This window comes from Erythrolamprus reginae, chromosome 2, assembly GCF_031021105.1.
Source record: "Erythrolamprus reginae isolate rEryReg1 chromosome 2, rEryReg1.hap1, whole genome shotgun sequence".
Classification (NCBI taxonomy): domain Eukaryota; kingdom Metazoa; phylum Chordata; class Lepidosauria; order Squamata; family Dipsadidae; genus Erythrolamprus; species Erythrolamprus reginae.
Genome location: NC_091951.1, coordinates 11,680,892 through 11,701,919, shown reverse-complemented (window position 1 = coordinate 11,701,919; position 21,028 = coordinate 11,680,892). Strand labels below are relative to the sequence as shown.

At 45.7% G+C, this 21,028-nt stretch overlaps 1 protein-coding gene across 7 annotated transcripts in view; it reads right to left on the bottom strand.

The window, feature by feature from the left end:
* LOC139159713 (BOLA class I histocompatibility antigen, alpha chain BL3-7-like) overlaps positions 1 to 21,028 on the bottom strand; it is a 43,594-nt gene extending 22,566 nt beyond the window's left edge. For all 7 annotated transcript variants that reach the window (XR_011557822.1, XM_070737053.1, XM_070737049.1 and 4 more), the window contains exons 1-9: positions 20,608 to 21,028; positions 15,384 to 15,659; positions 11,113 to 11,388; positions 9,626 to 9,907; positions 7,025 to 7,132; positions 6,465 to 6,497; positions 4,169 to 4,189; positions 2,867 to 2,893; positions 127 to 402 (exon numbers count right to left, since the gene is read on the bottom strand). Coding sequence is in view for 6 of the 7 variants with exons in the window: in XM_070737053.1 (XP_070593154.1) it covers positions 127 to 402; positions 2,867 to 2,893; positions 4,169 to 4,189; positions 6,465 to 6,497; positions 7,025 to 7,132; positions 9,626 to 9,907; positions 11,113 to 11,388; positions 15,384 to 15,659; positions 20,608 to 20,695 (1,387 nt within the window). In the remaining variant the exon portion in view is untranslated. The remainder of the gene's footprint in view (positions 1 to 126; positions 403 to 2,866; positions 2,894 to 4,168; positions 4,190 to 6,464; positions 6,498 to 7,024; positions 7,133 to 9,625; positions 9,908 to 11,112; positions 11,389 to 15,383; positions 15,660 to 20,607) is intronic.

The following is a 21,028-nucleotide window of genomic DNA, read 5'->3' as shown; positions in this document are numbered from 1 at the left end:
TGCTGGGAGGGGAGGCGAAGGATTCCCTACAGGGCAAGCGGGCTACAGACCCGGGACCCAAAAGAGAATATGTGCAAGAAAACTGGCCATAAAGTAGGAAAGTTCAGCCTGGACCCAGATGCTCACCTGTCCTCTGCAGCATCTCCTTCCCACAGGACAGGTACGTCTCCAGACACTCAATGCAGATTTTCTCCAGGTTGGCTTTCTTTCCCTGATGCATTCCTGGTTCAGCCTTCCATTTCCTGTGGGTGATCTGGGCCTGAGGGTTGAGAGCCAACCAAGTGAGGGTCTCCGTGTCGAAGGTGATGAAGGTCCTCCCATCGTATCTAAACTGATGAAGTTCTCCTTTGCTCTCGTCTTTGCAGAATTCACAGGCATATATCCCATCCAATAGTTGAAGGTCTGAAAAGAAGGAAAGGAAAATGGTTTGGGGTGTCCTTCGGACAGGCAGAGCTGCTGGGAAACTGGGGCGGGAGGAATAGAGCGAGAAAAGGGATTTAAAATGGTTGGGAAATAAACGAAATACAGTGGTACCTCTACTTACGAACTTAATTCGTTCCGTGACCAGATTCGTAAGTAGAAATGTTCATAAGGAGAAGCAATTTTTCCCATAGAAATCAATGTAAAAAGTGAATAATGCATGCAAACCCATCCCAAAACCCACCCCGTTTGCCTTATTACCGCTGGCATTCGGATCCTTGTTTGTGGGTGGGTAGAAGAGGCGGGGGGGAAGAGAGCAGAGGCTGCCAGGAGGGCGCCTCGTGGGTGGATTAACATGCACGGGAAGCTGATTGGTGACGTGTCTGCCGGTGGGGCTTCCACCCTCCTTGAAAGTTTTCGGCGGCAGCAGCAAAGGGGAATCCCGGCCGTGGCAAGGACCAACATTTCGGCCTCAGACAGGGCTCCGTGGCTCTCACTCTGTGCCGGGCACCCGCTTCCTCTGGAGAATCCCTTCAAGGCGCCCAAAGCAGCTGACTTTAATTCCTCCTACTTTCCATCTCCGCGGACCATTCCCGACGCCTCCCTGCCAACTGCCAAGGAAGAAGACGAGAGTGGAAAAGTTGTGAGGGACGGCAGAAGGGCCCACCTGAGGAGTTGACTCCGCGAAGGGAGGTTCTTCCAAGGCCAGGTGAATCCAGACCACTCCCTGCTTGGCCAGCCGCTCTCTCCAGGCCACGGTCTTTTGGGAAGGCTCCGTCCCAGAGGTTTCCAAGTTTTGGCTACCGAAGGCTTTGGCGCACAAAGGCCGTGGACGGGTGCTCCCTTCTGGGGAGAGGGACTTCGACCGAGCGATCTTCTGCTGGGGTTTTCGCCAGTCCATGCTGAGAAATTGGCGCTATGGCAGGAAATGTGCTGCCGCTCCTGCGCTCTGGCTTCCCAAGACCGCAGTCCGAAATCCTTCCTTCCTTCAAACTCAACCCAGACAAGACGGAGTGGCTGTGGGTCTTGCCTCCCAAGGACAATCCCATCTGTCCATCCATTACCCTGGGGGGGGGATTATTGACCCCCTCGGAGAGGGTCTGCAACTTGGGCGTCCTCCTCGATCCACAGCTCACATTAGAGAAACATCTTTCAGCTGTGGCGAGGGGGGTGTTCGCCCAGGTTCGCCTGGTGCATCAGTTGCGACCCTATTTGGACCGGGAGTCATTGCTCACAGTCACTCATGCCCTCATCACCTCAAGGCTCGACTACTGTAACGCTCTCTACATGGGGCTACCCTTGAAAAGTGTTCGGAAACTTCAGATCATGCAGAATGCAGCTGCGAGAGCAGTCATGGGCTTCTCTAAATATGCCCATGTCACACCAACACTCCGCAGTCTGCATTGGTTGCCGATCGGTTTCCGGTCACAATTCAAAGTCTTGGTTATGACCTATAAAGCCCTTCATGGCACCGGACCAGATTATCTCAGGAACCGCCTTCTGTTGCACGAATCCCAGCGACCAGTAAGGTCCCACAGAGTGGGTCTTCTCCGGGTCCCATCAACTAAACAATGTCACTTGGCGGGACCCAGGGGAAGAGCCTTCTCTGTGGCGGCCCCGGCCCTCTGGAAACAACTCCCCCCAGAGATTAGAATTGCCCCCACCCTCCTTGCCTTTCGTAAGCTACTTAAAACCCACCTCTGCCGCCAGGCACGGGGGAATTAAGATTTCTTCTCCCCCTAGGCTGTTACAATGGTATGCATGGTATGTTTGTATGTGTGTTTGGTTTTGTATATTAAGGGGTTTTAGTTTGCCTTTAGTATTGGATTATTGTTGTATACTGTCTATGATTGCTGTTAGCCGCCCCGAGTTTTCGGAGAGGGGCGGCATATAAATCCAATAAAACTTGAAACTAGAACTTGAACCTTGTTTTGCCTGTCACCGTGAGATTCCCCGGGCGGCAAACAAACACCGACGTCCTGACTCCCAAAATGCAGCCGACTAGGTCATTCGCCCGTCTTTCCAGTCCTGAAATCGCCTTGCAAGGAAAGGAGGCAAAGACATCCGTGCGGTTGAAGGTGGAAAGGAGAAAATCCCTTCTGGACAGGTTAGTGCTTCCTTTGCTTTAACCAAGCAATGGAGATCGGTAACACGGGCCTTAACGCATGTCTCACTTAGGGACACCGATCCGGGGCTCCCTTGTGGTCGTAAAGAAGAGGAACATAGGGGAAAAAATTTGAAGCCCCCCCCTCCAAAAAACAGAGCCCATGCGAAGCCACGTGGAAAATTTCCCATCCGCGCTAAGTTTCCCCTCGCCTTTGAAAGAGATTTTTCCTAACACCCCAAAAACGAGCCCATGCTCCCTTTTCTGCGCTCAGTCCGCTCATGTTCAGTTGTCCCACCCACTGTTCTCTTATTCATTCAGGAGTGCCTCCCTCCAGCTTACCTGAACTGTCAGATCCTCTTTGACGTGCTGAAAAAGAAAGAGACAAAGGAGGTGGTATTAAGTCTCTTGGCTAATAGGAGGAGATGGAGAAACCCAGATCTTCCAATCCCACTATTAGGAAGAAGAGCTACAGTTAAAATGTCCATGTTACCAAAGCTGCTATATCTCTTCCAAACAATTCCAATTAGATTAGACAAAACCTTCTTTAAAAATTTAGAAAAATTAATATCCAAATTTGTTTGGGAAGGTAAAAAACCAAGAATTAGATTAAAATGGATGCAAGGCAGTAAAAAGCAAGTATTATTATTATTATTATTATTATTATTATTATTATTATTATTATTATTATGTCAATACAACACAGCAAACGAGATCACTATGCTAGATTTTGTATTTCATCACCAGTCGGGCGCTTCCCAAGCACCTGGGACTGCGTGACGTAGCGGCGAATTATGTTTGCCGATCCCAGTAAAGTGGCCTTTTGCAATTGACAGATGGAGATTTTGTCAATTCCGATGGTTTTCAAATGTCCGCTGAGATCCTTTGGTACTGCGCCCAGCGTGCCAAGTACCACTGGGACCACTTTCACGGGCTTATGCCAGAGTCGTTGCAGCTTGATGTTTAGATCTTCGTATTTCACTAATTTCTCTAGCTGCTTCTCCTCAATTCTGCTGTCTCCTGGGATTGCGATGTCGATGATCCATTCTTTTTCTCCACGATCACAATGTCTGGTGTGTTATGCTTAAGAATTCAGTCAGTCTGAAGTCGGAAGTCCCACAGTAGTTTTGCTTGCTCATTTTCGACCACTTTTTCGGGCTTATGATCCCACCAGTTCTTTGCCACTGGTAAATGGTAGTTCCGGCACAAGTTCCAGTGGATCATCTGTGCCACAGCATCATGTCTATGCTTGTAGTCAGTCTGTGCGATCTTTTTGCAGCAGCTGAGTATGTGATCGATTGTTTCATCTGTTTCTTTACAGAGTCTGCACTTTGGATCGTCTGTTGATTCTTCAATTCTGGCTTTGACAGCATTTGTTCTAATGGCCTGTTCTTGTGCTGCCAGTATTAGTCCTTCTGTCTCCTTTTTGAGTGTTCCACTTGTAAGCCATGACCAGGTCTTTTCTTTATCCACTTTCTCTTCAATCTTCTCCAAAAACTGTCCATGCAATGCTTTGTTCCGCCAACTGTCCATACGACATTGAGTTACATTTTTTCTGTACTGGTCCTTAGTTGTTGTTGTTGTTGTTATTATTATTATTATTATTATTATAGTTGTCCCACCCACTGTTCTTATTCAGCTTACCTGAACTGTCAGATCCTCTTGCTGAAAAAGAAAGAGAAAAAGGGGTCTTGTTAAGTCTCTTGGCTAATAGGAGGAGATGGAGAAACTCAGATCTTCCACCACCACCAACCGACACACACACACAAAGACACACACATTCACCCAAATTTAGCTTTAGCTTCGGAACACAGAAAAGACATTTCAACATCTGTGTACTTCTTAGTACGTGGTACATAACCTACTTTGTGGCTGCCATATAGTAAACTAACAATGTTGGTCTATGAAAGTAAAGATTGCATCTTTAAGAACTTTTACTGGTGCTAGCACCATTCCCTTTGGGGGGGAGTTACTTTGAGATATTGCTGCTTGTGAGCTGTATTCTTCTTGCTATGTGCGGTTTTTAATCTATTGTATTATATTGTTGTATATTTGTAAATAATAATATTGTTAATACTAAGTCTGAGTCTTTAACTGGTTAGCCCACATTATCTACACCACTGCAACAACTGTGCTGATTGTATGTTGAAGGTTTTGCACCGAGAGATACTAACAGTACTCCACACAAATCAATATACAGTGTTCCCTCGATTTTCGCGGGTTCGAACTTCGCAAATAGCCTATACCACGGTTTTTAAAAAAATATTAATTAAAAAATACTTTGCGGTTTTTTTCCTATAACATGGTTTTTCCCATCCGATGACATCATACTTCATCGCCAAACTAATAATTTTTGCAAATAAATAACAAAAAAAATAATTATTGTTAATAAATAATTATGTTTATAAAAATCAGGATCACTAAGTGCCTTATTCAATGGTGAGTACCAGTAATAATGGTGAGTAAATGGTTGTTAAGGTGGTAATAGTCTTGGGTTGGAAGGATGCGACAAAATGGACAATGCAAAATTGGTACATGGTGGATCATATCCAATTTGAGATTATGGATAAAAGGATGAATTCGGTTAATGAAACTGATTTGCGACAACTGATGGGTAGACGGGACATGGTAAGACGATATATGGCTAGTAGAATCTGAGACCAAGCTACAAGGAATAAATTGGAATCACTTTATAATATGTAAACAGATATTTTGCTCTTGAGTTAAAATGGAATACTGTATTTAAGTAACGCCCCCAATTTGGTGGTGGGGTGTGAATGTTTGTCTGGTGGTGGGAACCAATCGCAGAGCACTTGTTGCATGTTGTGTGTGTGTTCATATTTTATAAAATCAATTAAAAAATTAATATTTAAAAAAAAAGAGTCACAGGGCAGCACTGACATGAGGATATGCCAGCTGGCAGGGCCTCGGGGACAGGCCTTCTCTGTGGCAGCTCCAGTCCTCTGAAACCAACTTCCCCTAGAGATTCGCACTGTCCCCACCCTCCTGGCCTTTCAAAAGGCTTTAAAAACATGGCTTTACCAGCAGATCTGGGGCTGTTGAGTGACAACATCTTGCTCCACCCGTTATTAATGAATGAATGACGGATGAGTCTTTTTATTCATGGGGTTTTAAATTTTGTATTTCTGTTTTTAACCTTGTATGCCTTCCTGAGTCTGGCTTGTAAATTGAAATTATATATATATATATTATATATAAAATTTATATTTTCATTGTGGGCAATGAGCAAATTGAACAGCATTATATAAGATCAACTTTGCCTTCAACGGAGGTTTTAATATGATGAAGTTAGTAGAGGACTAACGTAAGTAATTTTAGTAGTTTTAAATAATTTTTAAATGTCTTGAGCTCCCATTTAAAAGTCTTGAGCCAGAGGGCAGTGCTGACATGAGGATATATAGATGGCTGCAAAGCTCCTTTTTCCAGTCAGTTCCTAATTGGAGTGTCTTATGGTGGGAGACCAAGAGGAGATCCATAGGAGGAGATCCACCAAAGCCTCTTTTCTCTCAAAATGCCTCCTTTTCATCATCACTTTTATGGAGCTTCCTATGCTATGGCCAACCCTTTCCTTTCCACATCTTTGGGAAACTCAGCAGCTTCTCAATCAAAGGGATTGTCTCCATCAGCTGGATCTTCTCACCTTCTTGAAGGTTTCTCATACTAGAGTTTTATCCATAGGGTCTCCATTCCCAAAGAATAACTTGGCTGAAATGGACACTGGGCCCATCTTCCCCAGCCTTGTTCTTAGGGGGGAGTTATAGCACAATTGCAGCTTAATGAGATTCTTTTGTGTTTAACACACACACACACACACACAGAGAGAGAGAGAGAGAGAGAGAGAGAGAGAGACATCAAGTGATTCTGCCTTTGGTCCCTATTCTAAGTTGGAGATTACGTGGAAAGAGGATAATTTACTCACTTAGTTCTTTTTTGCAGTTATGTGGAAGTCTTTCTGCAAAGACAAAAATCAGTGAAAGCTCAAAAGAGTTCATCGGAGATCATCCAAACTCTCCCTCCATAGCAGGAAGAACCCCAGGAGATATTTCATAGTCACTTTGTCCCATCAATAAAGAAAGAAAGATCTTCAAAATACAAATGTATCTCCTGATTTGCCCCCAGAGAGACCTGCTGCCTCCGAGGTGGATGGAGGGGAATTGGGGGAAGCAGCCAGAGCAGCTGGGAGGGGAGGGAGGTTCCCATGGAAATCCTTCTCTGCTGCTCTTTGATCAAAGCCTTTGAGGGGGACAGAGGAACTGGGATGCCTCTTCCCAACTCAGAAGAACCTCAGACTGCCTGAATCTCAGACTCAGCTGAACCAAGACTGGAATCCCAGCAAGAGGCTGAGATCTCAGATGCTCCCCAAGAGGGCTGGGACAACAGGACAGAAGGAGGCCCAGAAGGAGCTCCCAAAAGGGAAAGACTTGGGGGGGAATCTCCCCACCTTCCTTCCATTACCCCCCCCCCCAAAAGGATACTTACTGAGGAACACCACGATCCCAGCAATCCCAGCCATCACATACACCAGGATCAGAACAGCCACAATGCAGCCAGTGATGAGCCCCAGGTTGGCTTTTGAATTGGTGGGTTCTGAATTGGGAGAAAGAGCAGATCATTGAAGGAGAACACCAAGCAATCGTCCCAAGTCATGAATCTGATGTAAGAAGAATTTAATACCTTCCTCTCCTACCCAAGACTTCCCCTTGCCCTGAAATATCCTCTTTCAGACCCTTCAGGGAACTCCAAGTATTTGAAGATATAGAGAAGGGGAATCAAGAGTCAATTGGGGAGATTTGAAGCATCTGGCATTAAGAGCCAGGGTGGCGCAGCAGGTAGAGTGTTGTACTGCAGGCCACTGAAGCTGACTGTAGATCTGAAGGCAGCGGTTTTTTAAAATTTATTCATTCATTCATTCATTCATTCATTCATTCATTCATTAGATTTGTATGCCGCCCCTCTCCGAAGACTCAGAAAACAATGTAACAAATCTAATATTAAAAAGTAATCTTAAAAACCCCAATTTAAGAGACCAATCATACAAACAAGCATACCATGTATAAATTCTATAAGCCTAGGGGGAAAGGAAAAAAAAAAGTCAATTCCCCCATGCCTGACGACAGAGGTGGGTTTTAAGGAGCTTGCGAAAGGCAAGGAGGGTGGGGGCAACTCTGATATCTGGGGGGAGCTGGTTCCATTGGGTCGGGGCCGCCACAGAGAAGGCTCTTCTCCTGGGTCCCGCCAAATGACACTGTTTAGTCGACGGGACCCGGAGAAGGCCAACTCCGTGGGACCTAACCGGTCGCTGGGATTCGTGCGGTTCAAATCTCATCACCGGCTCAAGGTTGACTCAGACTTCCATCCTTCCGAGGTGGGTAAAATGAGGACCCGGATTGTGGGGGCAATAGCCTAGCTCTGTTAAAAAGTGCTATTGCTAACATGTTGTAAGCCGCCCTGAGTCTAAGGAGAAGGGCGGCATAAAAATCGAATAAATAAAAATAAATAAATAAATAAAATAAAACTCGGAGATTGTGGTCCCACAAGTGCTTTTTTTCATGACGCGAGTGGACTTTCTGGTTTTTTTCCTTTGGAAGAGGGTTTTGCTTCCCATCCAAGAAGCTTCTTCAGTTCTGCCTGGATGGAGGGGAATGGAAGGATTGATATTCAAGGCAGAAGCTTGCCTGCCTCAAGGCTAAAACACCCAGACACATACTGAGCAATGTGGTATATTCAGTACAGCGGTACCTCTACTTAAGAACTTAATTCATTCCGTGACCAGGTTCTTAAGTAGAAAAGTTTCTAAGTAGAAGCAATTTTTCCCATAGGAATCAATTTAAAAGCAAATAATGCGTGCAAACCCGTTAGGAAAGAAATAAAAGCTTGCAATTTGGGTGGGAGGAGGAGGAAGAGGAGGACAGTCGCTGCTGAAGGAAGAAGGTGAAGTGAGGGGAATCAAAAAAATCCAAAACTTTGAGGCTTAAAAAAAAAGAGGGACTCTGAGGCAGCACCCAGAGGAATGAAAACGCTCTGTTCGCTCTGGGAGCGTTTCTTTTCTCTGGGTGCTGGCAGAGGTTTATTCCCTCTCCAAGTGCCCAGAGAAAGGGAAATGCTTTGTTCGCTCTGGACTGCCAAAACCTCCTTAAGCGCCACCGAAAGACTCCTCTGGCAGCCCAGAAAAGCCTGAGAGGGCCTGAATTAAAGGGGAAATGGCAGGAAACTGGCCGGGCCTTCGTGCTGCTCTCAAATTTTCTGGGAAATTTTTCTGGGCTCGGGTTCTGTTGTGGTTAGCTCTGGCCCAGCTCCGCCCCAAGGACTGTGGATGTGGGGGAGACATCCACATGCTGCAGGCCTGTTTTGCCCCCCCCCCCCCCGGTGGAATCTGCGGATGAAGGCTCCTCTGACTAAGAAGACATGAGTGACAGGGAGGAGGAGAGTGTGGCAGACAGCTCAGAAGGAGATCAATTATCTAGCTCCTCCTTGGATTCAGAACAAGAGTTAATGATACAGCCACGCATGCGGAGAGCGATGCATAGGCAACAACAACTGAGAGATTATTATCAAAGAAAATGAGGCCACCTGTGGTTGGGTGGGGCTGTGGTAATTAGTGAGGATGCTATAAATAGCAGCCTGTGGGTTTGGCCATTGTGGAGGATTATCTGATCATTGTGTTTCGTGCCTGCTTTACTGACTTTGACCTTTTGTGTGCTGATTTGCCCCCGCTTTGAAACTAAACCAGGACAAAGTGTGTTTCACTTTGTGAAAAAAGAAGGACTGTGAATTGCTTCACAGCTGCAAGCTAAGTATCACAGAACTGATAAGGGACTTGTGCAAATTACCAGTTTGTTTGGAGACCAGTGCTCTTTGCTATCCCAAAAGAGGGCTTAGTTTAAGTGACTTTTCATTTTAAAGAACATTGTTTTGAATTTTCAAACGTGTGTGTGTCTGAAATTGTACCTGTGCATTTTTGGGAGGATTCTACCAGAGAGCCCGACAGAACAAGTATGCTCATATCTGGGGTCAGATTTCTCTCCCACCCCCCTCCAGGCTGCCAAAGAGCCCGGCCTTTCCCTCCCTGCAGCCTCTCACCCTTCAGCTCCACGTCCAGAGGATCCTGCAGGCCGTCGTGCTCCACGTGGCACCGATAGCGGCCCCTCTCTTTGGGGTCGACCTGGATGCTGATCCAGTAATGGTAGGTCCCATCCGCATTGGGGGCCACAGATGTATGGAAAGTATCTTCCAGCCAGACCTCCCCGTCCCTCGTCCAGAAGGCATCGATCTCCCTGGGGAAGAAGCCATCCACACGGCAGACGTGCGTCTCCATCTCACCCTCCACCTCCGTCTTGCTGCTCACAGTCACCACTGGAGGCTCTGCAGAAACGGCACCCCCAAAATTAACTCTGAGCCCCTCCAGAGACTTTAAGGCGGATCAAAAAATTGGAAGGGCAGGAAACATAGAAACATAGAAGACTGACGGCAGAAAAAGACCTCATGATCCATCTAGTCTGCCCTTATACAGTGTTCCCTCGATTTTCGCAGAGGATGCGTTCCAAGACCGCCCGCAAAAGTCGAATTTCCGTGAAGTAGAGATGCAGAAGTAAATACACTATTTTTGGCTATGAACACAAGCCTTCCCGTAACACTTTAAACCCCTAAAGTGCAATTTCCCATTCCCTTAGCAACCATTTAGATCATTACTCACCATGTTTATTTATTAAAGTTTATTAAAAAAATATTTATTAAAGGCGGATGAAAGTTTGGCGATGACATATGACGTCATCGGGCAGGAAAAACCGTGGTATAGGGAAAAAACCCACAAAGTATTTTTTAATTAATATTTTTGAAAAACCGTGGTATAGACTTTTTGCGAAGTTCGAACCCGTGAAAATCGAGGGAACACTGTACTATTTTTTGTATTTTATCTTAGGATGGATATATGTTTATCCCAGGCATGTTTAAATTCAGTTACCAACCATGTCTGCTGGAAGTTTGTTCCAAGGATCTACTACTCTTTCAGTAAAATAATATTTTCTCACGTTGCTTTTGATCTTTCCCCCAACTAACTTCAGATTGTGTCCCCTTGTTCTTGTGTTCACTTTCCTATTAAAAACACTTCCCTCCTGAACCTTATTTAACCCTTTAATATATTTAAATGTTTCGATCATGTCCCTCCTTTCCCTTTTGTCCTCCAGATTATACAGATTGAGTTCATGAAGTCTTTCCTGATACGTTTTATGCTTAAGACCTTCCACCATTCTTGTAGCCCGTCTTTGGACTTTGGAAAGTCTCCTACTACTTAGTTTCAGCCCACGGATTTGCTGCTGATCCAGGCAGATACTTGATCCTGGCCAGCCACAACTATAGCTTTCAAGGGCAGACAGTGTATTTCATGTTAATGGCTGCCTGGCAATAAGAACCAAGCAGAACTTTCCGCATCCTGGAGAGGTGCTGGGAGGGGACCAGGAGGATTCCCTTCAGGGCAACCAGGCTATGGACCAGTGACCCAAAGGAGTCTGAATGTGTGCAAGAAATCCAGCCATAAAGGCGGAAAGTTCACCCTGGACCCAGATGCTCACCTGTCCTCTGCAGCGCCTCCTTCTGGTAAGACAGGTATTTCTCCAGCCACTCGATGCAGATTTCCTCCAAGTAGGCCTTATGTCTCTTATTCTTCCCTGGAATAGCATCCCATTTCCTCTGGGTGATCTGGGCCTGGGGGTCAAGAGCCACCCAGGTGAGGGTCTCCGTGTCGAAGGCGATGAAGGTCCTCCCTTCGTAGCCATGTAGGTTAAACCCACTTTTTCTCCCTTCTGCACTGAGCTCACAGCCATACATCACCTGCACTGTGTGAAGGCCTGGAAAGAGGGACAGGAAGATGGTTTGTGGAGTCCCCTGGAGAGACAGAGCCCTTCTCCCCCACTGGGACACTGAGACAGGAGAAACAGAGTGAGAAAAGGGATTTAAAACTAAGAAACAAAGAAGACACTGATTACTATAAAATTTGGAATGATTTTTTATGATTGGTTAACCAAAAGAAAAGGAAATTAAAATAATGAGATAGATAAGAATAAGATTATTGTTTCTTTTCTATTTAATATTTCATTTGGGAAACTACAAGGAATTTAAGTATACATACACATGTACTTTATGTATAGAAATAATAATTTTTAAGGTACTAATACTAAAGATAACCTTAACATAAGGCGGTAAACAAATAATAACCATATAGATAAATTTTTAATTAACCAAAAAGAATGATGGAACACCGATAATCCATTATTGGCCGAACGACAAATGAGATTTAGACTTTTGTCTTTTGCTTTTTTTAAATTCCTTCTTACTACCTACGAAATATGAAATAAGTATAATATGTTTTGGGGTTTTTTTGGTTATCCTCATGTTGTTTTGTTTTGTTTTCACGTTGGTTGTTGGAATTGTTGTTGTTCTTGATTATGGTTTCCTGATGGTATGTTATATGTTTTGTTTAATGGAAAAATTCAATAAAAATATATTTAAAAAATAAATAAATAAAATGGTTGGGAAATAAAAGAAATACATTTCCCCCCCTATTCGGGTCCCTTTGGATGAGACTTCAGATCTTTCATCCTGCCTCCAAGTTGGATTTTGAAGGTTTCCAGATCCAGCCGCCTTCCCAAGTTCACCTCTATTTTCTCCCTCCCCCAAAGGCTCTTTCTGGGCACAAGGAGGTCAAGCAGCCCCATCCTTGTTTCGGATACTCAGAGCCCCAAATCTTCCGTCTGGACTCTCAACGCAGAGCCAAAAACTGGGAGGGAGATGATAAGGAGACTCCTCAGCCTCCATTGGGAGGGAGATGATAAGGAGACTCTTCAACCTCCATTGGGAGGGAGATGATAAGGAGACTCCTCAACCTCCATTGGGAGGGAGATGATAAGGAGACTCCTCAACCTCCATTGGGAGGGAGATGATAAGGAGACTCCTCAACCTCCATTGGAAGCCTCCAACTGTTAGAATGATACAGTATTTTAATAATTAATACTACGACAAGGTCTTTATATAAGACTATATAATCAATAAGTTGGATTTTTCATTGTGGGGAATCTGGAACGTTATTAACCAATAGGTGGAATAGTAATGACAAGGATTGTTTTAGTTCAAATACAGTGGTACCCCTACCTAAGAACGCCCCTACTTACAAACTTTTCTAGATAAGAACAAGGCGTTCAAGATTTTTTTTGCCTCTTCTCAAGAACTATTTTCCACTTACAAACCCGAGCCTCTGAAACTGTAACGTGGGGCCTCTCTAGGAATCTCCTGGGAGGAAACAGGGATGGAAAAGGCGAGAAGCCTCCATGGGTCCTCTCTAGGAATCTCCTGGGAGGAAACAGGGCCTCCACCCTCCCTGTGGTTCACCAATTGCATGCATTATTTGCTTTTACGTTGATTCCTGTTCTGCCGGGCTCTCTGATAGGAGCCTCCCGAAAATTCAAGGATACAAATTTCAGACACACACACGTTTGAGAAGAGTGCAACAAGAGCGTCTACGGAGACCAGACAGAAATGCTGCTTCTGCTGGGTTCCTGGTCGAGGACAGTGGCAAGAGCTGGGGATCATGGAGCCGACATTGCCGGGCTGACTAGTGAGAGGGGTCGGCAGAAGCAGGGCCAGTGTCCATGGAGGATGAGGTGGAAATACATCTGAACAAGCCTGTGAGAGAGGCTGGTGGAGACACAGTGGAGTGTGGAGGACATGAGGACCGAGGAAGCTTGGCTGAGCTGCCAGGGAGAGCTGGCAGGACGGGACTCTGTTTGCCAGACATCTCAAGGATTCAGCATTCTTTGTAATTGGAGCTTTGGAGCAAACAGGATTGCAGCTGACTATGATTATTACCACCTTTTAACAGGCTCGCTGGGGGAATATAATATGGCAATGGCCTGTTTTCTCAGACTCTCTAATTTTTGTGCTTTTACCACTTTAATGAATTTTAAAGGATGTTTTAAGGGACACTCATCTATATTAGATTTAGAATATTACAAACCCATCTGAGAATTTTCTCCTTTTCTAGATGGGATTATTTACAGCAAAGACAATACCTTAGAACTTTACCATCCCTCCGTATCAAAAGAAGAGAGGATGCCCTCTGATAAAGAACGGCGAGGGGGAATACACTGAAAGAAAGCCGAATATATATATAGAGAGAGGCTAATTCTCTACCTCACAAGGCAAAGGTTGCAGGTTCAAGTCCCAGTGGGTATGGCTAGCTGATGAGGCCAAAATAAGGCCGAAATAGATCTATCCTAGTCTCCCTTAATTTTCAAATTCAGCAAAAAAATATGTGACACATACAGATAGAATTGTCGGCTATCAATAAAATTAACTGCCTTGGAAATGGCCCTGGGTTGGGCCGAGAGGCAAATAAGGAGCTGTGATGTTCCTTCAATACACCAGGGTGATTTGACACAAAAATATGTAACCCTTCCCTGGTGCAGAGCTGAAGGGATTGGATACTGTAGCCTAGAGGCTAATTCTCTGCCTTACAAGGCAAAGGTTGCAGGTTCAAGTCCCACTGGGTATGGCTAGCTGATGAGGCCAAAATAAGGCCGAAATAGATCTATCCTAGTCTCCCTTAATTTTCAAATTCAGCAAAAAAACATGTGACATATATATATATCACGCCTAATCAACAACCATTAACTAACCAGCATACTTCAGCTACATCAACGACCCCAGATGTTACCCCACTGACTCACCAGGAAGTTTCTACACAGCAGGCAATTGCTGAGCCATCAAACCACACCCAGCCGGTCCTGGCTTGGCTTCCCTGGCCGCCGCAGGCAACGCGCGCTGCGATCTTCCGTGCCGGCCAGGCTCAGCGGATCCAGCCCCTGCCACTTTCGGCCGAGCCTCCCGGGCCAGGCACCGCCTTCCGTCACTGAGCCTGGCCGGCCCGGAAGATCGCAGCGCGCGTTGCCTGCGGCGGCCAGGGAAACCAAGCCGGGAGCGGCGGCGACGCTGCTCCGGTTGCCTGGTCCTCTCCTGCCTCCCATGCTGATGTTCCCCGCTGCGTCGGGCGCCGCCAGCCCCGAGTCGGATGCACCCTCGCCGCCACTCCCAGCCGCTGCCCGCCCCGCCCTAGCCAGAGCCTGAGCCAGGCCCACTCGGTCACGCCTCCTCGCCCGCCGCCCGCCCTCCCGCCCAGGATGCACACCTGCTGCCTCTCCCCGCACCCGCCACCGGACCGATCCTGCACCTCCTGCTTCCCCCCCCAGCCAAATATACAAAGGCGGTCTGCCGCCGCCCGCGGAGCAATGGGAAGCTGAAGCCGCTGGCGGTTTCAGACTCCCTTTGCTCCACGCTGCTCCGCCCTGCCTGTCATGCGGCGGCAGACCGTCTTTGTGTTTTTCGCTGAGGGGGGGACCGGATCTCCTGCCCTCCCTCCCAGCCAAAAACCCAAAGCGGCCTCCTGAACGTTTTCCGTCTTACGAACCTGCTGCCGCTGCCGAGAAGCCCCGCCGCCCGCCTGTCACCTTTTAAAACAGCCGGGTGGCTTCCCAGCAGCTTCCCGAAGTCGAACGCCAAACCCGAACTTCCGGGTTCGGCTTCTCAGCAGCCTCCGGAATGCCGAACCCGGAAGTTCGGGTTTGGCGTTCGTAAGACGAAAAAAGTTCGTAAGACGAGGCAAAAATTTTCTGAACCCCAGGTTCATATCTCGGGTTGTTCGTAAGACGAGGGGTTCGTATCTTGAGGTACCACTGTATTTTAAAAAGTATGGCAGCAACTTTTCCTCTGGGAGGGACCCTCCCACACCCCGCCGCTCTGGTCCCTGGGGAGGGGAATATGGGGCCAGAGGAGCCACCCAACCCATCACTACCTTCGCTCTGATTGTAGCGACTCCTCAGAATCTCCAGGTTTCCTCTGAATGTCTCCTCAATGCTACGTGCTTCCTGGGTGTTTCTGTCCCAGTACTGGGGATCCTCCTTCCCCACTTTCTCCATCCAGGAGACTCCAGGCTTCATCCTACAGTTGTTGCTGTCATAGCGAACAAACACCTGACCGTCCAGAGACCCTGCAGCAATAAACTGCGGCTGACCCTGACTGGGCTCTGAAATGGAGGTGTAGAAATACGTCAGGGAGTGGGAGGAGGCGCCTGAAAGAGATCCAGAAGGGCAGAGTTAGGGGGGGCTTCAGGTGAGGCTACAAGCTCCGTATCTGAAATAAAGGGAACCGAGTTGAGAATTCAATTCAATTCAATTCAATTCAATTTATTAGATTTGTATGCCACCCCTCTCTGAAGACTCGGGGCGGCTCATAACAATAATAAAAACAGTATAATAATGGAACAAATCCAATAATAAAATTATATTTAAAAAACCCAACAATTTAAAAACCATACAACACATACATACCAAACATAAAATATAAAAGCCTGGGGGAGATGTCTTAATTCCCCCATGCCTGGCGATAAAGGTGGGTCTTGAGTAACTTGCGAAAGACAAGCAGGGTGGAGGCCGTTCTAATCTCTGGGGGGGAGTTGATTCCAGAGGGCCGGGGCCGCCACAGAGAAGGCTCTTCCCCTGGGGCCTGCCAAATGACATTGTTTGGTCGACGGGACCCGGAGAAGGCCAACTCTGTGGGACCTTATCGGCCACTGGGATTCGTGCGGTAGCAGGCGGTTCCGGATGTATTTTGGTCCAATGCCATGAAGGGCTTTAACCAACACTTTGAATTGTGACTGGAAACCGATCGGCAGCCAGTGCAGGCGACGGAGTGTTGTAGAAACGTGGGCGAATCTAGGAAGCCCCACGATGGCTCTCGCGGCCGCATTCTGCACGATCTGAAGTTTCCGAACACTTTTCAAAGGTAGCCCCATGTAGAGAGTGTTGCAGTAATCAAACCTCGAGGTGATGAGGGAATGAGCGACTGTGAGCAGTGACTCCCTGTCCAAATAGGGCCGCAACTGGTGTACCAGGCGAACAAGTCGGATCCTCCCACCATCTGAAGCCTGGAAGAGCCACCAAAACCTTTGCCCAAAGTAAGTAAAGAAGACCCAGGCGGAGTTATTTGGTGCTGAAAGCCAGGCAGAAAGGTCAAGAACCCACAACAACACAAGAGCACGCAACAGATTCAAACTTAATATTAACCGTTCCAAACTTGATTGTAAAAAATATGACTTTAGCAGAAGAAAAAGGGGGGACATGATCGAAACATTTAAACATGAGAAAGGGTTAAATAAGATTCAGGAGGGAAGTGTTTTTAATAGGAAAGTGAACACAAGAACAAGGGGACACAATCTGAAGTTAGTTGGGGGAAAGATCAAAAGCAACGTGAGAAAATATTATTTTACTGAAAGAGTAGTAGATCCTTGGAACAAACATCCAGCAGACGTGGTTGGTAAATCCACAGTAACTGAATTTAAACATGCCTGGGATAAACATATATCCATTGTAAGATAAAATACAGGAAATAGTATAAGGGCAGACTAGATGGACCATGAGGTCTTTTTCTGCCGTCAGTCTTCTATGTTTCTATGTTGTTGAAGCGTGGAACTCATTACCGGACTCAGTAGTGTCAACCCCTAACCCCCAACATTTTCCACTTAGACTATCCACGATTGACCTCCCCAGGTTCCTAAGAGGTCAGTAAGGAGCGTACATAAGTGCACCAGTGTGCCTTTCGTCCCCTGTCCAATTGTCTATCTTTTATCTCATATATCTTTTCTTCCTTTCATATATCTTCTCCTCTATTTTTATATCTTTTTTTCTATCCTTTTCTTTATATATATTACTGCATGTCTATTCTCTTCAATAAGTATTGTGTATTGGATAAAATAAATAATAAAATAAATAAAATAAATAAAATAAATAAAATAAATAAAATAAAATAAATAAATAAATAAAATAAATAAAATAAATAAAATAAATAAAATAAATAAAATAAATAAAATATAAATAAAGTTTGTGAATTGATCTGATCAGGGGCAAATGCCTCTTTCAGACAACCGCCACTTTGGGGGAAGCCAAAGGACTACGAGTGGGGGCTCCCAGGGAGGCATGACAACAAAGTTATGACCTACAAAGCCCTACACGACATCAGACCAGAATACCTCCGAGACTGCCTTCTGCCGCACAAATCCCAGCAGCCGATTAGGTCCCACAAAGTTGGCCTTCTCCGGGTACCGTCGACTAAACAATGTCGTCTGGCGGAACCCAGGGGGAGAGCCTTCTCTGTGGCGGCCCCGGCCCTCTGGAACCAACTCACCCCAGAGATTAGGACTGCCCCCATCCTCCTCGCCTTTCGTAAATTATTAAAAACTCATCTTAGTCGCCAAGCATGGGGAATCTAACACACACACTAATTGTCAAGGCTGGTGTATGGTTTGATTGGTTGCGTGATTATTTTATTTTATTATAAGGGTTTTAAATTGCATTTTAAAATTGGATTTGTACACTCTTTATGTTGTTTTGAGCCGCCCCGAGTCCTCGGAGAGGGGCGGCATACAAATTGAATACATTATTATAAATTATTATTATTATTATTATTATTATTATTATTATTATTATGTCAGTAAAACACAGCAAACGAGATCACTATGCTGAATTTCGTATTTCATCACCAGTCGGGCGCTTCCCAAGCACCTAAGATTGCATGATGTAGCAGCGAATTATGTTTGCCAATCCCAGTAAAGCGGCCTTATGCAATTGACAGATGGAGATTTTGTCAATTCCGATGGTTTTCAAATGTCCGCTAAGATCCTTTGGTACTGCGCCCAGCGTGCCAAGTACCACTGGGACCACTTTCACGGGCTTATGCCAGAGTCGTTGCAGCTCGATTTTTAGATCTTCGTATTTCACTAATTTCTATAGCTGCTTCTCCTCAATTCTGCTGTCTCCTGGGATTGTGATGTTGATGATACATACAGTGTTCCCTCGATTTTCACGGGGGATGCGTTCCGAGACCGCCCGTGAAAGTCGAATTTCCGCGAAGTACAGATGCGGAAGTAAATACACTATTTTTGGCTATGAACAGTATCACAAGCCTTCCCTTAACACTTAAATTGCAATTTCCCATTCCCTTAGCAACCATTTAGATTATTACTCACCATGTTTATTTATTAAAGTTTATTAAAAAAAATATTTATTAAAGGCAGATGAAAGTTTGGCGATGACATATGACATCATCAGGCGGGAAAAACCGTGGTATAGGGGGAAAAACAGTGAAGTATTTTTTTAATTAATATTTTTGAAAAACTGTGGTATAGACTTTTCACGAAGTTCGAACCCGCGAAGATCGAGGGAACACTGTACTTTCTTTTTCTCCACAATCAGGGTGTCTGGTGTGTTATGCTTCAGAATTCGGTCAGTCTGAAGTCGGAAGTCCCACAGTAGTTTTGCTTGCTCATTTTCGACCACTTTTTCGGGCTTATGATCCCACCAGTTCTTTGCCACTGGTAAATGGTAGTTCCGGCACAAGTTCCAGTGGATTATCTGTCATTATTATTATTATTATTATTATTATTATTATTATTATTATTATTATTATTACTGTATTATTACTATTATTATTATTTATTTATTTATTCTTTGTCCAATATACAATACATATGAAAGAGAATAGACATTAAATAATATATATAAGGATAGAGAGTAAGAAAGAAGAGAAGTAGAAGGAATGGAGAGAAAATATACGATATGAGATAAGGAAAGACAATTGGACAAGGGACGATAGGCACATCAGTGCACTTATGTACGCCCCTTACTGGCCTCTTAGGAACCTGGAGAGGTCAATCGTGGAGAGTCTTAGGGAGAAATGTTGGGGGCTGGGGGCAGACACCACTGAGTCCGGCAATGAGTTCCACGCTTCGACAACTCGATTGTTAAAGTCATATTTTTTACAGTCAAGTTTGGAGCGGTTAATATTAAGTTTGAATCTGTTGCGTGCTCTTGTGTTGTTGCGGTTGAAGCTGAAGTAGTCGTTGACCGGAAGGACGTTGCAGCATATGATCTTGTGGGCAATACAGTGGAACCCCGACATAAGAGCTGCTCTACTTAAGAGCAACTCGAGATAAGAGCTGGGAGGGGAGAGATATTTTTGTTCTACTTACAAGCCCAAATTCGAGATACAAGCGCCAAGGAGCTGTCTCCTGAAGCCAAACGCTAACTTCCGCGTTCGGCTTCAGGAGACAGCTGCGAAGCGGCGCGCGTGTTTTAAAAGGTTGCAGCAGGCCTGGGGGGCTCGGGGGGGTGCTTGCAGCTTTCTTTCTTGCTCTTTTTCTTTCTCTCTTTTACCTTCCCTTCCTCTATTTCTTCTTTTCTTTCTCCTTCCCACCTTCTTCCCTCCCTCCCTCCCTTCACTCATTCCTCTCTTACTCTCCCCTTTCATAAGTTTCCTTGCTTCCTTCCTCTGTTCCTGTCCCTTCCCTCTTTCCTTCCTTCCTTCCCACCCTCCGTCCATTCATTCACCCATTCCTCTCTTGATCGCTTAAAGCCGGTCCCTGGTGCAAAAAGGGTTGGGGACCTCTGTCCTACAGGATTGGGTGGCAGAGAAGTTGAACATATGTAAATTTAAAAGTTTAAGAAAGTTTACAAGTTAAGTGAAAGAAACTTCATTATTCATTTATATGTACATGTACATTTCTTCATTAAAAACATGTCTTTCTGCATAATTTAGACTAACTTTGTGAGTTTTTTGAGGGCTGGAACCAATTAAAATTATTTACATTAATTCCTATGGGGAAAAGTCGTTCGAGATAAGAGCTGCTCGACTTAAGAGCCCAGGTCCGGAACGAATTAAACTCGTATCTCGAGGTACCACTGTACTTAAATCGTGTTTTAGGCGCGATTATTATTATTATTGACTGACCACCGGAAGGTCCGCCTCTTGTCCTGGGGGGGGGGTAGTCTGAGTTTGTAATGTGTGCGTGTATGAGGGGCAGCAGAATTCCACCCACCCTTTGAGGTCTCTTCTGAGAGAATCCAGAAGGGGAGGTGAGCGGACGAGAAAGAGTTAAGCTGGGGGGGGGGGGGAAAGAAAGATTCCTTGGATAGATTTTCCCCCACACACCAGGGGAAAAAAACCCCGCCCCCGAAAGGACTCACCGAAGCAGCTCTCTTGTAGGGCGACCATCACCAACACCAGAAGCAAAAGGGGCGCACGGCGCAGAGCCATCCTGGCCGAGATCCTCATTGTTTGCTAGGTAGACATTCTGGCGCAACTGGCGAGAGAGGAGTGAAATGGAAACCCTCTGCCAGTCATTCCTTGCCTTTTGGGGAGAGGGGCAGAACAGGGAAGGGGGCTAGGAAAGAGCGAGGGTTCTCTGGGCCTGAGGTGGGGGGGAGAGTCCCTTTCAGACCCCGCAGAGACTATCGCAGCTGGCCATTTGGGGAAGGGGGTGCTCGGAAGAAAGGAATAAATCTGCGTAGCTGTTCCTTATGGTGGTTCTCCTGAGACCAAAATAATAATTAACTGCTCTGGCTACGATCCTTGTTACTATAATTTTGGCCTCAGTGTTTCCCAACC